The 16,297-nt window shown below is 42.6% G+C and overlaps 1 protein-coding gene across 1 annotated transcript; it reads right to left on the reverse strand.

Annotated features, from left to right (window-relative positions):
- Positions 1-1,220: 1,220 nt before the first annotated feature.
- Positions 1,221-12,561, reverse strand: LOC129863766 (toll-like receptor 8). Its single transcript, XM_055936007.1, has 2 exons — positions 12,533-12,561; positions 1,221-4,650 (listed from the first exon to the last, which is right to left on the reverse strand). The coding sequence occupies exons 1-2, from the start codon at positions 12,547-12,549 to the stop codon at positions 1,557-1,559; spliced, it is 3,111 nt and encodes a 1,036-aa protein (XP_055791982.1). The 5' UTR covers positions 12,550-12,561; the 3' UTR covers positions 1,221-1,556.
- Positions 12,562-16,297: the final 3,736 nt, after the last annotated feature.

A 16,297-nucleotide genomic window follows, 5' to 3' on the forward strand; every position in this document is an offset into this window, starting at 1 on the left:
GTTGCCAGTTATAATAACAACGTTTTTAATAAAGATTTCTACAGAGATATATACAAATGTATGTACTGTATGTGTATAACGAAGAGTATGTATTTATATCAAAGAGCATGTACGTATGTACTGTGTATGCTTGTCAAATTAAATCCCCAAAATATTGGCCGCATATACATATTTAGGAGATGTTATTGCGGGTGTATCGAAATGCTTGTATAACACAAAAAAGAAATAAAAGAAATACTGCAAAGTTGCTTAGGTGCTAGAAGCAGAGCTGCCATGTCTACCGGCGCAATCTTGGCCCTAGTCTGCATTTCTGCAGGTTTGTTTTAACGTACAGAGAGCAGTGAGTCTTCTTGTAGAACTTCTGTTTCTTTGGTCCAGACACATTTTTTATCCTTCATACAAGGAGGTGACAGAAAATGTTGTTGTGTTGTTTGATGCAAGAAACCAATTTACAAAATAAATTGTATTATTATTCCCATATCATTATTACAGAGAATCAGACAAATTATGCTACCCTCTGCCTATTGGCTACTTAGGTTATTCAAGCCTGTCGTTAAGACAAAAAAAAGCTCTTTACCCAACTCGCTTTTTAAAGATGTCTAGAAATGTACACGTTTTGTGATCTTGTAGGAAATAATCACTCCCCCATTGCTGACAACAAATGATCTGTAACTGGGCTAATAACTCACTAACTAGCAAAGGATATGAACAAATGAGCACACGTGGCTACATGCAACTCTCAAAACAAGCGGATCTACTCAGTACCGCAATTGTAAACACAGTCCAGTTCAAAGTGAATGGCACAGATCTTTTCTTTTGGTGATAATAAATAGTTATGATATTAATACAATTTGTAAAGTATGACTCCCTAAAGCCTGCACACCCTGTGGGTCTCTAGGACCAGGGATGGAGAACACTGCCTTCCAGTGTCAGATGTATGTATCAACTGTAGGAGAAGCCACTGATATGGAACTAGTAGTGTATACATCATGCCAGCCCTGAACACATGAATCAGTAGTTACTCTGCCACCCAGTGGTTGAGATCAGTAAGATTATCCTCCCATAGGAAACCATTGTAGCTAAGTTTATTAAAGTATCGGTAGACTGGTTTACACCTGGTCAAAAACATCTGAATGTAGCCAAAATATGATCATAATACTGTTTTCTTACCAGGTATAGATGAGGTCACGTACATCAACAGAAAACATGATTTACTATATTGTACTGTAGATGAGGCAGGCATTTTCACAGAGAAGCTAATGTGACCATTGATAATATAATCCTTCACAGGAAAAACAGAAATGAAGGCCTAAAATTCTATTATGAATTGTACAGAAAACCATGCAGCCGCTATAATAGGCTACATTGTGTGGGCGTGCGTGCGTGCGTGCGTGTGTGTGTGTGTGTGTGAGGGGGAACTACACAGTCATGTCTAGGAACTGATTCTAGAACACTGCAGAGTAGGAATTGGAGACCTTTAAGCTGAGGGTAAGTAAACTTAGCCATGTTTTTGGTCGGTTTCCTGTTTTTGGTCAGTTCCTTTCATGCCCTTGAGTTCACCGCCCAGTGAAGTATGTGCCGTGTAGTGATGCGTGTGTCGCTCGCTGATCTTTCCGTATGGCTCTCTTCAGGTGGTGCCAGAACCAGCGCTGGGCAGCCGGACCGGCAGTTGCTGGCCACTCCAGAACACTGCGCCTGCAGAGCCGTCTGCGTAGGTGGAGGATGCGTGAGCGTCGCAGAACCTGGGGCTGCAGCAGCACCAACACCATGGCATCCACACCCTCCTCCACCAGCCGCTGCTGCACCAGCAGAGCGGCCATTTTAACCACACCACGCAACAGGAAGCCCTCTGTCAGCACGAACACAGTTTTCCTGCTCTGCCGCACACTATTGGAAAGGTTATCCATGATAGGCATCCCTGGCATCCAATCACGCTCTTCCAGGCAGAGTGGGCGAACCCTCTCTCCGCGCTCCTCTAGTTCCACCCTAAGGTGGTTCAACACCCAATCAGAGGCCAGCGGGTCTGTAGTGTCATACATGACGAAGGCATCGTAGACACAGTCTGTGTGCTGTAAGAGACATTGGTGCTTTATCTTGGCCCCACAGTAGTCAAGAATATAGGACAGGTCCCAGTAAAAGAGGTGTGCTGTGAGAGATACCAACAGAACGTGAACGATGAGTAACAACGTGAGGATGCAGAAGGCCATTGCGTTGTCATCCTTCACGCATTCCTCTATGTCATAACTCAGCACAGACCTGCCCCTCCTCTCCATGGGCATGTCGCACGTCACCCCGATGGCCAGCAGAGGGAGCTCCACCTCATTGCTCCTCATCCACAGGTGGAACTCCAACAAGTCACAGGTGCAGTGGAGCGGGTTCCCCTGTAGTGACAGCTGCTGGAGGTGGTTCTCAGCTCCAGATTCAAACGTTGTCTGGTTGATAAGCTCCAGCAGGTTGAAGCTGAGGTTCAGCACATACAGGCTCCTGGCGCCCCTGAGGAAACCAGGCGCCAGCTGGGAAATCCTGTTATGGCTCAGGTCCAGCAGCCTCAGTGAACTGTTAAGAGTGGAGAAGATTAAGGCCACCTGCTCCAGTTTGTTCTTACTCAAGTCCAGCTCCTCCAGATGTGGCAGTTGTGTGAGCGTCGTCCAGTTAAAGTACTCAAGTCTGTTTTTACTCAGAGTCAAGTGTCTCAGGGTCTTGGGGAAGTTGTCGTATACCTCAGATGGGATGTGGTGGAGCCGGTTGTATGACAGATCCAGGGACGTCAGGTTATTAAGTTCTCTGAAAAGATTATTAAAATCCAGATCCTCGTTCCACATGATGTCCAGGCGGTTGCCCTGGAAGTTCAATTCTTGCAGGGAGCTGCTTGACATGGTTTTATCAGTGAGGGTGCTGATCTCATTCCAGCTCAAGTTCAGAACCTTCAGAGAACCCAGGTTTTCTAGGAACGCTAAACTGTGGTTTAGCCCTGCCACCAGAAAGTAATGCTTATTATAACTCAAGTCCAACACCTCCAGTGCTGCCAGTTCACTGAATGCATGCTCATAGCGCAGGTAGACTTTATTCTGGGATAGATCCAAGTACTTCAGCTTGGAGAAATGTACAAACTCACTGCCGTTGAACATGTCTCCAATGAAGTTAGATGACAGGTTGAGACAAGCTGTGTTGTTCAGGCCCTGCAGCATATCAGGGTTTATGTGGAAGATGTTGTTTTTGCTGAGGTCAAGCACTGGACCGTACGCAAGACACTCTGGTTTAATGTTAGGCAAATGGCGACGGTAGAATATATCCATGTGTATCAAAGGCCCATACCTGTCTATATCTGGCTCATAGCCCCAGCCATACCCATTCACAGACAAGACATCTGCCCTCTTGGATAGGAAAGTCAGACTGTTCTCTGAGAGGCCAACACTGGATAAATTGTGGAACTTTTCAAAAAGTGAAAGGTCTGTCCAATAGATGAAGTTGGTTCCCAAATTGAGGACGGACAGATTGGCTAAACTGTAAAGTGGTTGCAAGTGATTTTCGTGAAGAGCTGAAAAAACATAGTTTTCTAGGTGTAATGTCTTCAGAGATGCCAGTTTGGAAAAATTCTTTGAGAGTTTCAAGTTGTGGGAATTTTGACCAGCATTATTGTAAGACAAGTCCATCACTTCTACGAAAGGTAGCACAGAGAGGAAGTCCCCATTGGCTATCTCCCCAACCAGACGATTAAATGAGAGGTACAGGTAGCGTAAGTTGGTGAGGTTATCAAACCAGGATGTTTGTAGGTGCTTCAGCGAGTTTCCTGATAGCCTCAGCTCCTGCAGCTGGGAGAGCTTCCTGAAGGCATCTGGGTGGATCTGTAGTGCCCCGTTGGGTGTATTACAGGGAAAGCAGAGGAACGGGGTGTTAGAACACACAGGACAGTTACCCGAAAAGTCTAGAGCGTTCAGATTAGTGAGTGCACTCAGGTCATGCTGGTGAATGTGGGTAATTAGGTTCCGTTCGAGTTTGAGCAGCTGGAGGGATGGGGGGAGGAAATGAGGGATGGCTTTCAGTCTGTTAAAAGACAGTGTCAGGTTTGTTAGGTTAGTGAGGCTGGAGAAAGTGTGGTTTGCAATATCCAGGGTCCCATTACAGACACTCCCTTGGCAGTTGTCACTTAAACGGATTACTTTAATTCGTGGAATATCCCTGAAGTTTTCCGGTGTTACAGTCCTGATGTCATTGTACCTCAGAAACAGAATCTGCAACCCAGACGGAAGGCCCCTCGGCACTGTGCAAAGGCCATTACCGTCAAGGAGCAGTGCTTCCAGCTGATCCAGCATGGAGAATGTTTGGTCCTCTATCTTCAATGGATGTTCCTGGGGGTTGAAGTTATAGCTAAGGTCGAGCAGAGTCAGATTCTGGAGGTTCCAGAAGGAGGAGCTGGAGAGTATCTTGATTTGGTTGGAGGACAGGTCGAGCTCTGTGGCATTCCAGCTGATATCGTGGGGTACCTGGAGTAGCTTCCTGTACGAGCAGTCGTAGGCCAGTGAATGGTTGAGAGAGATGACATCACAGGGTAGTTTCCTCTGAGCCCAGGTCCTCCCAGAGCAGGAGGGGGAGAGACACAGCAACACCAGGAGTAACAGCAGCCTCTGAAAGGAAGTGTAAAGGGGACACCTGTGGGAACAGGATATGAGTATTTTTAAGGGCTGAAAACAATCTCAGTTCCCTAAAATAAGGGACCAGCGTAACACATAGCTACAGACTACTTAAGATGCAGTATTATGCATTTCAAAGACTGTTGAGAATGTGGAAGAATCCGAACCAAAAAAAAGCGCAGACGGCGTCCCATTATTTATATTTTAAAAAACGAAAATCTGTCTTGACTCCATTTACTGTGTGGTACATTCAATACTATGCTGGGCATTCCTGAGCTACAACAAATCCTACAATCCTGCTTCCCTAACTCTTTTCTAAAAAAAATTAAGTTACCAAAAGTGTTACGAAATGTAGTAGGTGTACTGTAGTACTTTGGTTGCCAGAAAATTCACCAGTTCACATTTTCCAAGACTGAACTGTTCCTATGCATCACATCAAAATCACACTGTAGGCAAATAAAACACAATTCAGATTAAGTTTAAGCAGACCGGTTTAAGTTTAAGCAGACCGGTCATGAACCTGCCATTGACCTGTCAAGGGTTAGTCGTGGTGCAGTCAGGGCCCGGAATCCACAAAGCATTGACCAGTGAGTCAATCTAAGTAACATAATTAAAATATCCCCTTCAAAATCTGTCAGTTTAAACTATCTGTTTTTTTGCATTGGCTGTGTCTCAATTCACCACATCCGCCTATGTCGACCTTCCGCATCTACAGGGGAAAGAGCTACAGTGCTGTTTGTCAGACCAGGAAACATCCCGAAAATCGGTCTTCTCGCTAAACTTCTGCAGCATCTGAAAGGTTGAAGTCATGCCAACTTTTGTCTGTAGCGTCCGAACCGTTTGGGCTACAAACTAATATGCTCTACTTACAGTACCCCACAAGTGTTACGGGACTCAGCTAAAGGTAACCTATACAAATTAATGGAAGTATAGAGGTAGTTTTGTGGCAACAAAAAATAATTGCGTTAAATATGAGATTTTATCTCTTAGTTAAAGGACAGACACTTTTATGAGTTGATTTTACTCCTGGCTCATGAGTTTGTCTGGGCAGTATCTTAACGTCATGCTTAAATCTACTCTGAGCTGGAAGTTTTTTTAAATCTTAAAACAGGTTTTAACAGGATTCCATTTTTTACTATATTTTTTGCCATTTATCAATGTGTTATTCAATACACCCAATGGCTTACACTTGCAATGACCAAGTGCAATGAGGCAGCGCAAGCTGTAAACTCTATAGCTTGTGTCACCTCAGTCGACCATGGTGAATGTGAGTGTACATCAAATGCTGTCAAAATCATTTTCAACTGACCCGATCACTTTGCCTACTCTTAATTATTGCCTAATATGTCGGAATGCAAAACTTTCTTTTCTTTTTCTACCAATTCTGATTGTTGTTATAAGCAGAATTTTGACAATTACCATTATATCAACACACTTGTCACTCCCATTTAACAACTCTAAATGGCTTTGACAGAGTAGGCATCAAGTCACTTGCCAATAATGTTGCATACAACATTTGAAAGTGAACATAAGCCCTACACTCAAAAAATTAGGGGTTCAATAAGGGTTCTTCTAAGATCTTCAAAGTTCTTGGCACTGGAGGTGGAGGAACCTCTTCAGCTGGTGGGGGTTCTTGCAGTAACCTAACAGCCCAACTGAAACGTTTGAATTTGAAAGGACAGCAGGTGCAGGCACTTAAATGAAAAATGTAAAGATCTCCTTCATTTAAGGTATGTATGATCTAAATTGATAGCCAGGCGATAGCCAGGTGTAGCAGTGGTAAGGGGTTGGGACTGCTGTTGGGACTCTGCTGGGACAGCTTTATGTAGGCCCTAACAGTTTGTGGGCACCGTTTGTCATCGTTATAGTGCAATTAATGTATTGTTTAATATTGTTGTGTAGTGGCTTTGCTGGCATGCGTCCCACTTTTTTTGCCCCACCAAGATTTACAGGCTAAAATCGCCACTGCAAATCATATACTTAATCGTGATGTACGATCGCCAGGTAAGCCTACTTTAACATTTCATTGTGAATGTTTTGCGGTAAGTATTTCTGTCAACCCACAAGACGGTTATCACATCAATTACACAAGGAGTGATGAACTAACACGCGCACCACACAGACAGACAGACGGGCAAAATTGCTGGAAATTAATTGGCAGATATTTTGTGTTAGTGGCTAACCAGGGTTGGGATAATGTGAGTGTTGTGTTGATTAAATAGTAGCTGGGGGCTTGCGGTGTCTGATAGGCTACTTGTGAGATTTGTTTATGACAGTTTGCGGTGAAAATCGCATGTACTTTCGGAATTGTTTGAGGAGCTACTCATAGCTCGTCAATGCATTAAAATAGCTGTATGCATTAAAATAGGCCTACCTGTGATTCATGAGTTCAATGGCATTTGGGATGACAATTTATGCTCTCCAACTTGAACAATGACCACGAGTTACCAGTCGCTCGCAGCCCATCGGCTGCGAGCAACTGGTAACTCGTGATCGACCTGACATCGAACAATAGCCTACTGTGGTCATTGTTCAAGTTGGAGAGCATAAATTGTCATCCCAAATGCCATTGAACTCATGAATCACAGGTAGGCCTATTTTAATGCATACAGATTTTAAGTGTAAAGCATAAGGAAGACACACATTCAGCGATAACCTGTATAAACATAAGTATGTGGACACCCCTTCAAATTAGTGAATTTGACTTTCAGCCACACCCATTGCTGACAGGTGTATAAAATCGAGCACACAGCCATGCAATCTCAATAGACAAACATTGGCAGTTAAATGGCCTTACTGAAGAGCTCAGTGACTTTCAACATGGCACCGTCATAGGATGCCAACATTCCAACAAGTCAGTTTGTCTAATTTCTGCCCTGCTAGAGCTGCCCCGGTCAACTATAAGTGCTGTTATTGTGAGGTGGAAACATCTAGGAGCAACAATAGCGAAGTGGTAGGCCTCACAAGCTCACAGAACGGAACCGCCGAGTGCTGAAACTAAAAATCTGTCCTCGGTTGCAACACTCACTACCGAGTCCCAAACTGCCTCTGGAAGCAACGTCAGTACAATAACTGTTTGTCGGGAGCTTCCTGAAATTGGTTTCCATGGCCGAGCAGCCGCACACAAGCCTATGATCACAATGTGTAATGCCAAGCGTCGGCTGGAGTGGTGTAAAGCTCGCCGCAGGTTAACTCTGGAGCAGTGGAAACGCATTCTCTGGAGTGATGAATCACGCTTCACCATCTGGCAGTCCGTCTGGGGCTGTTTTTCATGGTTCTGGCTAGGCCCCTTAAGTTCCAGTGAAGGGAAATCTTAACGTTACAGCCTACAATGACATTCTAGACGATGCTGTGCTTCCAACTTTGTAGGCCTTTCCTGTTCCTGTTTCAGCGTGACAATGCCCCCGTGCACAAAGCGAGGTCCATACAAAAATGGTTTGTCGAGATCGGTGTGGAAGAACTAGACTGGCCTGCACAGAGCCCTGACCTCAACTCCATCAAACACCTTTGGGATGAATTGGAACGTTGCCCAATATCAGTGCCCAACTTCACTAATGCTCTTGTGGCTGAATGGAAGCAAGTCCTCGCAGAAATGTTCCAACATCTAGTGGAAAGCCTTCCCTGAAGAGTAGAGGCTATTATACTAGCAAAGGGGGGGTCAACTCCATATTAATGCCCCTGATTTTTGTAATGAGATGTTCGACGAGCAGTGGTCCGCATACTTCTGGTGTTGTAGTGTATCTATTTTAATGTCTGATTATTTTATCTAAGTGTCATTTTCAAGTGTTGTTCTTTCATAATGCTGTCAGAGAGTTGTCAGAGAGAAGTAGTGGTTGGAGGAGCCTCTGCTGGGTAATAGGAAGTTGTCTAACTGCCTGTGATGAACTTCCACATTCAGAAAAAACACTTTCTATCTGTCTTGAACATTTTTATCTTATGGGGAATGTAAAAAAATGCTAATGTTGTTGCCAGGATTCTTCTTTTCACAACCTGATGGCATATTGTACTGAATCATACCGTTTGGTTGTTAAAAGCTTTTGATTACCCTTATCAACACTCCATCAATCCCATTCAACAACTGTCTAAATCGCTTTTGGCACAGTAGGCCTAGGCATCAAGTCACTAGCCGATAATGTTGCATAAAATGATTGAAAGGTCTATTAATCATCGAACACTTAGGCCCCAGATGCTTTCAATTGCCCAACTTATACCTTTACTTGTAGGCATGCCCAATTTATGCATATTTTTTAACGACATGATATTGTGCTCCAAAGGGATAACTTGAAATAACATGATGTAGGTTAATGATGAAATCAAAAGAAGCATTAGTGATTATTTATTAGCCTAGTGGTTATAAGTATTTAGGTAAATTCAGCAACAACAAAAAAACGTCCCTTTTTCAGGACCCTGTCTTTCAAAGATAATTTGAAAAATCCAAATAACTTCACAGATCTTCATTGTAAAGGCTTTAAACACTGTTTCCCATGCTTATACAATGAACCATAAACAATTAATGAACATGCACCTGTGGAACGGTCGTTAAGACGCAAACAGCTTACAGACGGTAGGCAATTAAGGTCACAGTTATGAAAACTTAGGACACTAAAGTGGCATTTCTACAGACTCTGAAAAACAAAAGAAAGATGCCCAGGGTCCCTGTTCATCTGCGTGAACGTGCCTTAGGCATGCTGCAAGGAGGCATGAGGACTGCAGATGTGGCAAAAAGGGCAATAAATTGCAATGTCTGTACTGTGAGGCGCCTAAGTCAGCGCTACATGGAGACAGGACAGACAGCTGATCGTCCTCGCAGTGGCAGACCACGTGTAACAACACCTGCACAGGATTGGTACATCCGAACATCACACCTGCGGGACAGGTACAGGATGGCAACAACAACTGCCCGAGTTACACCAGGAATGCACAATCCCTCCATCAGTGCTCAGACTGTCCGCAATAGGGTGTGAGGGGCTGGACTGAGGGCTTGTAGGGCCTGTTGTCTGGTGAGGACCTGCCTTACATCACCATCAACATCGCCTATGGTCACAAACCCATCGTCGCTGGACCAGACAGGACTGGCAAAAAGTGCTCTTCAATGATGAGTCGCAGTTTTGTTTCACCAGGGGTGATGGTCGGATTTGCATTTATTGTCGAAGGAATGAGCGTTACACCGAGGCCTGTACTCTGGAGCGGGATCGATTTGGAGGTGGAGGGTCCATCATGGTCTGGGGCAGTGTGTCACAGTATCATTGGACTGAGCTTGTTGTCATTGCAGGCAATCTCAACGCTGTGCGTTACAGGGAAGACATCCTCTTCCCTCACGTGGTACCCTTCCTGCAGGTTCATCCTGACATGACCCTGTAGCATGATAATGCCACCAGCCATACGGCTCGTTCTGTGCGTGATTTCCTGCAAGACAGGAATGTCAGTGTTCTGCTATGGCCAGCGAAGAGCCTGGATCTCAATCCCATTGAGCACGTCTGGGACCTGTTGGATCGGAGGGTGAGGGCAAGGGCCATTCCCCCCCAGAAATGTACGGGAACTTGCAGGTGCCTTGGTGGAAGAGTGGGGTAACATCTCACAGCAACAACTGGCAAATCTGGTGCAGTCCATGAGGAGGAGATGCACTGCAGTACTTAATGCAGCTGGTGGCCACACCAGATACTGACTGTTACTTTTGATTTTGACCCCCCCCTTTGTTCAGGGACACATTATTCCATTTCTGTTAGTCACGTGTCTGTGGAACTTGTTCAGTTTATGTCTCAGTTGTTGAATCTTGTTATGTTCATACAAATATTTACACATGTTAAGTTTGCTGAAAATAAACGAGGTTGACAGTGAGAGGACGTTTCTTTTTTTGAGTATATAATGAGTATATATCATGTGAATTAGGCCTCATGTAAAATCATTGTCAAATGTGCAAGAGATAGGCTACTGTTAGGTCTAGATTATTTATGGGTTTATCATATAGCAATATCAAAACATTCTTTCAACTCCAAAGAAATTGCCTATCTATGTCACAGGAACCACTGACTTGCTGCCTTTTTATAATCAAGACACCTGCTGGTAACTCTTAACTGGTTATTTTATCGGTCCGCCTGTCAAAATTCTACTCATCTGGGGCCTCATTTACAACGGTTGCGTAAATTGCACATTTAATATCTGCGTTCGCCATTTCTGAAAAGATTGCACATGTACAAAAATATTGAGATGTATAAACTTGGCGCACGCCATACATACGCTTGTTTCCCGTTATAAATTAGACCTATCCTGAAACTGTGCGTGTGTGAATGATAATTAAAACTCCGCCTGAAAAACAACCATCATTCACCTTTTATGGTTATAATAACGGTCTTATTCGCTGTATACTTTGGAAGTATTTGAATTAGGGCGAGTCCGTTTTCTAAATGATAACATTAGCGAACTTGATTAAATGTCTTTGTAGGTGATGGCAGAATGTTACACTTTTGCAGTGGCATTTGCTGTAAGGCTATCTGGCAGACAACAATTGCACATCGCTGTGGACCTGTAAACAGACCGTTTGAATTGAATAGGACCTAATGTTTTGCATTTACTTTTTGTTGAACCTATGCTGCATTGCCCGAATTCTGAAACATTGTCTTTGTCTACTTACAGTGGTAGCCATACACACTTAAATGCAAAAGATAAACTGTCTATTCACCTGTTAAAATCTACTGTATGTTATGAACCACTCGTCCTTTCTGATGCAGAGAGCAAAATACTTGAAATAATACCAATAGGTCCAATTAAATGACAAATGTGCATGGTCATTTGTTATAGGCTATAGCTACTTCGGGAATATGAATCCATCATCCATGGCCAGAAAAAGTGAAGAATATATTCTGCAATGGTTATGAAAATATGTGTTATGTGTATAAATGCAATATTGTCTACTTGAGAAATGTGAAATTACAGTATTCAGACGTAAGCTATAGAAGTAACCTCCAACCGTCTGTTCCACTGTTAATAAACTGCGCTCCAGATCGGATGGTATAGAGCAAAATACTTGAAATAGCTTAACATTTACTACAGTGAAGTGGGTCAAATTAAACGAGTGATGGGACCTCATGAGTATGAAACCATCACAGAAAAGGTGAGGAATTTATTATGCAATGATCATGGAAATGAAATAAATAATAGCCTAGCAAATAGATGCCTATTTATAATTATTTTTAAATGCTAAGATAAACGAAATAAATGTTCTCTCTTCTCACTAACGGGCAAACGATTGCATCTTGTTATTGAATAAGCGTGTCCATCACAAATTTGCACAAAATACTAATCTACTTGCCTGCTAGCGATGCAATACTGAGTTCAACCACTAGAAACTGTGTCTACACATGGTTTAATTCTTCTGGAAGGTGAGAACAGTTTTGCTAAATGCCCACTTTTGTGTGAAAACTGTTTTGGGGTCTATTTTGCATGTACGCACGGTTTATAAATGAGGCCCATTAACTTGTTGTCTGTGAAAACTGATGGAAATTCTATGGTTATAGATGTATAATTTCTGCTGACCGTAGGACTCCCTTTGAGAAAGCATTGGAAATCACGGATACGGATCAAATCACTGATACGGATCAAATTATCACGAAACAGGCTTCATGCAGAGCTTTTATTTTTATGCATACCAGCAGGAGTGTAAAATGTCTATATTCTCCGTACTTTTCTAGTCTGAGATGCTTTGTGGATATGGCCCCAGTTCTCAATATACCACGGTCATTGGTCAAGTCAGAGAGCATAAATTGTAATCGAAATGCCATTCAACTCATGAATTAAAAGTTTTTTAAGGCATACAGATGTAAGTGTAAAGCATAAAACATACACACATTCAGAAATATCTATTTTCATGTCTGATTCTTTTATCTAAGTGTAATTTTCCTTACCAGTGTTGTTCCTTCATAATGCTGTCAGAGAGATGTCAGAAACTAGTAATGGATAGATGAGGATCCTCTGCTTAATATAGCACAGTAAGAGGAAGCTGTCTAACTGTGATGAACTTCCACATTGAGAAAATACTTTGTCTTGGAAATGATTTCTTATGGGGAATGTGTCCAAAATACTAAACGTTACAAATTGTTCCCCTGTTCGGGTCAACTAAGACCAGGAAAAACTCTTCACCCTATTAGATGCCCTCATCATGACAAACTCCGGTTTACAGTATAGTAGTTTATATCAGGGGTCGCCTACCTTTCGTAGCATGAGAGCGACTTAAAGAAAATAATGAAACCCAGATCCTTAGTGTACAATAGAAAGTAGTGCATTATGTTTTCTGTAAATATACCTGGTAAAATAATGGTTAACAAACAACTCCAAGGGGGGCCCTATAAAATCTTTGACCCCCCCCAAAAAATTATGTTTTATATTTCCCCAAATTATGTTCTCAGTTTTACTTTTCACAATTGTTCATATAGAAACAACGAAATAGGATATTCTGAGTTAATGTCAATGCTTAAATCACATCAGAATTATTTTTTGGGGGGTCTGGAAGAATGTCGATTTTGGAGTGTAATTGTACATCTGTCACTTTTAATTTGGCATCTAGCTAGTGAGGAATGTGCCTTCTAATGTGCCGGTGTAACAATGGTTCTGTACTGCTGCTGCTCATTTCATGGCAAAGTTTGCAAATAACAAACAAATAATAACAAACAAATACTTATATACTTCTGCCACATAAGCCTACTTTGCAGTTAACATTTAACTGAGAAGGTTTTGGGGAATGTATTTCTGTCAACCCACAAGATGGTTATGACATCACAAGGTAATTAACAAATGCACGCACCACACAGACAGACAGGGGCAATATTGCTGGAAATTAAATGGCAGATATTTTGTGTTAGGATTGGCTTTTTAAGCCAACAGTGGCTAACCAGCGGTGGGATAATGTCAATGTTGTGTTGATTAGATAGTAGCTGGGAGCTTGCGGTGTCTGATAAATGTGAGATTTGTTTATGACAGTTTGGGGTGGAACATATGAAAACATCAGAATTGTTTGGCGAGCTACTCATAGGAGGGTTGTCGCGATCCACCTGTTAGAGACCCCTGGTTTATATCATTGGACTAGTTCATATAACTACGATGAAATGTTGTTGGGAGGATGTTCTTCTTTTCACAAGCAGATGGCACTAAGGGACCATGGGGTCGTCATATTCGGTTGGAAGGTTCATATAGCCAGCAGGCCTTTTATCAAAACCAGTTTTTGGACCAAATGTCAAAGGGTAATGTGGAAAGAACTTCATTATGGTATGAACACAGCAGGAGACCTGGAAGGTAGCCTGGTCCCAGATCTGTTCGCAACGAGGGCGCTGAGAGTCGGGAAGCCAGTACAGGGAGTGAGTGTTAATAATAATAACATTTAAAAAACCACAAAACACACCGACATGAAACACAGTCAATAACACCGGAGGAAAGACCCAAGGGAAGTGACAGATATAGGGAAGATAATCAAGGAGGTGTTAATAAAACGTTTACTGTTGACAGGAGAACAAGAGGAGACAATAGGACGAGGTGGATAATTTTATAATAAGGCAGTTTAATTACATGTAAAGATATCTTAGTAAAATCTTGCAGCAAGGCTCTTTCAGTCTGACTCCTAGTGAATCGTCCGGAAAAGAGGGAGTTTCCAGAATTGTTCAGTACTATATAGACAACAAGCAAAGTAGGTAGATCTGCGAGTCCGGCCTTCCGATTGGTCGATCTGGGTCTTGGGTAGTCCTGATCAGGCCTGGTGTCCACGTTCCATTGGTTCCTGAGAGTTCTTTGTCCTGAGGTCCAACCATGGGTTGGGTGTGTCTGTGTGATTGTCATGGGGGAGGGGAATTGTGGGTGCCGTGTATATGTCCTATGTGTCCAGCATATGTCCAAGAGAAAGAGGGGGTGTGTATGTTGTGTCAACTTATAGGTAATGTTGAGAAGTTGTTAAAACAAGTTACCAATATCTAATACAATTTCTTACAAATCCCCATCTTCACGTCTCACAAGAGACGTGACATAAAAGTATATAAAAGACAAAACTAAAGGATAAAATTTGTCAGAAGACAAATTTTTAATTCCCTCTCTTCACGTCTCACAAGAGACGTGACATAAAAGTATGGAAAGACAAAGCTAAGGGATAAAATTTGTCAGAAGACAAATTTTTGATTCCCTCTCTTCACGTCTCACAAGAGACGTGACATAAAAGTATAAAAAGACAAAGCTAAGGGATAAAATTTGTCAGAAGACAAATTTTTGATTCCCTCTCTTCACGTCTCACAAGAGACGTGACATAAAAGTATAAAAAGACAAAGCTAAGGGATAAAATTTGTCAGAAGACAAATTTTGATTCCCTCTCTTCACGTCTCACAAGAGACGTGACATAAAAGTATAAAAAGACAAAGCTAAGGGATAAAATTTGTCAGAAGACAAATTTTTGATTCCCTCTCTTCACGTCTCACAAGAGACGTGACATAAAAGTATAAAAAGACAAAGCTAAGGGATAAAATTTGTCAGAAGACAAATTTTGATTCCCTCTCTTCACGTCTCACAAGAGACGTGACATAATAGTATCTTAGTCCTCAAATAGATAGACAGGTCCAGCTTCCCCATCCTCAAGCAATGGGAACATTTGGGCCCTTTCCTGATTAGGGTCTATGGCTGCAGTTATTACAAGAATGGCCGCAAAAACAGAAATTGATACTAGGATAGAGGAAACCAGCGTCTTATATTTACCAAAGGCATCCATCCATGAGTCCCACATAGTAGTGTCCACTCCAGAATGCTGTTTCATCTTACCATTAAGGGTACGAAGTCCCTCCAATGCTACAGTCAGACTCCTATCCGTAGCTGTGTTATTGGGAATGAAGGTACAACACTGTGCACCAAACATTGCACAGACCCCCCCCCCCGTTCAGCCAATAACATATCAACCGCGATTCTATTTTGAAATGCCATCAAGGACGTAGCTGCCAATTGTCCATGGACCGCCTCGAAGCCTTGTTGAGTCCAATTGCCCAGTTTCTGGACATTAAAATGAATGTAGTTAATTCTGTCCACATTTTTATTAACTGTACACCACCAACAAAATGATGATTCAAACCCAGCTGTCACTTGGTCCGCCAGTTTATATTCATCTGGCACCCCCTAGGGAGACCAATAGCATCAATGTAAGTTGAGTCGTAAATGAGCAAGGACCAAAAAGGAGACCACTCCAATAACTACCCCTGGAGTGGCCAACCACACATTAGTAAACCAAAAAACGAGAATATGTTAAACCCTCAGGTCCATCCCTCTATGCAACCTGTACCAGGTGGGCTCGTCGCCACCCGGGAACTTCAAACCTTCACAACAGGGAGGACAAACATCACTTTTTATTCATTCAACATCAACTACAGCAAACCAAGGGTCCTCCTCTGTCAGCCCACTCTCCTGCGGAAGCTCGTTTTCGTATCAGCCTCTCCAACTGGAGCATCAAGCAACGGCATCATACTAGAGGCTCCTTACACATCTGTAACAAACTTCTTCAAACAAGGTATGATACAGGCAACACAGAAATGAAAAACCACAACTAGTGTCAGAAATCCAGTAATCATCATTGCAGTGTACTTACCAAAACAACCACCCAGCCAGGGGAACAGTCCACTCTCCTCCACACCTGCAAGACCCTTCATCTCCAC

This window comes from Salvelinus fontinalis, chromosome 10, assembly GCF_029448725.1.
Source record: "Salvelinus fontinalis isolate EN_2023a chromosome 10, ASM2944872v1, whole genome shotgun sequence".
NCBI lineage: Eukaryota > Metazoa > Chordata > Actinopteri > Salmoniformes > Salmonidae > Salvelinus > Salvelinus fontinalis.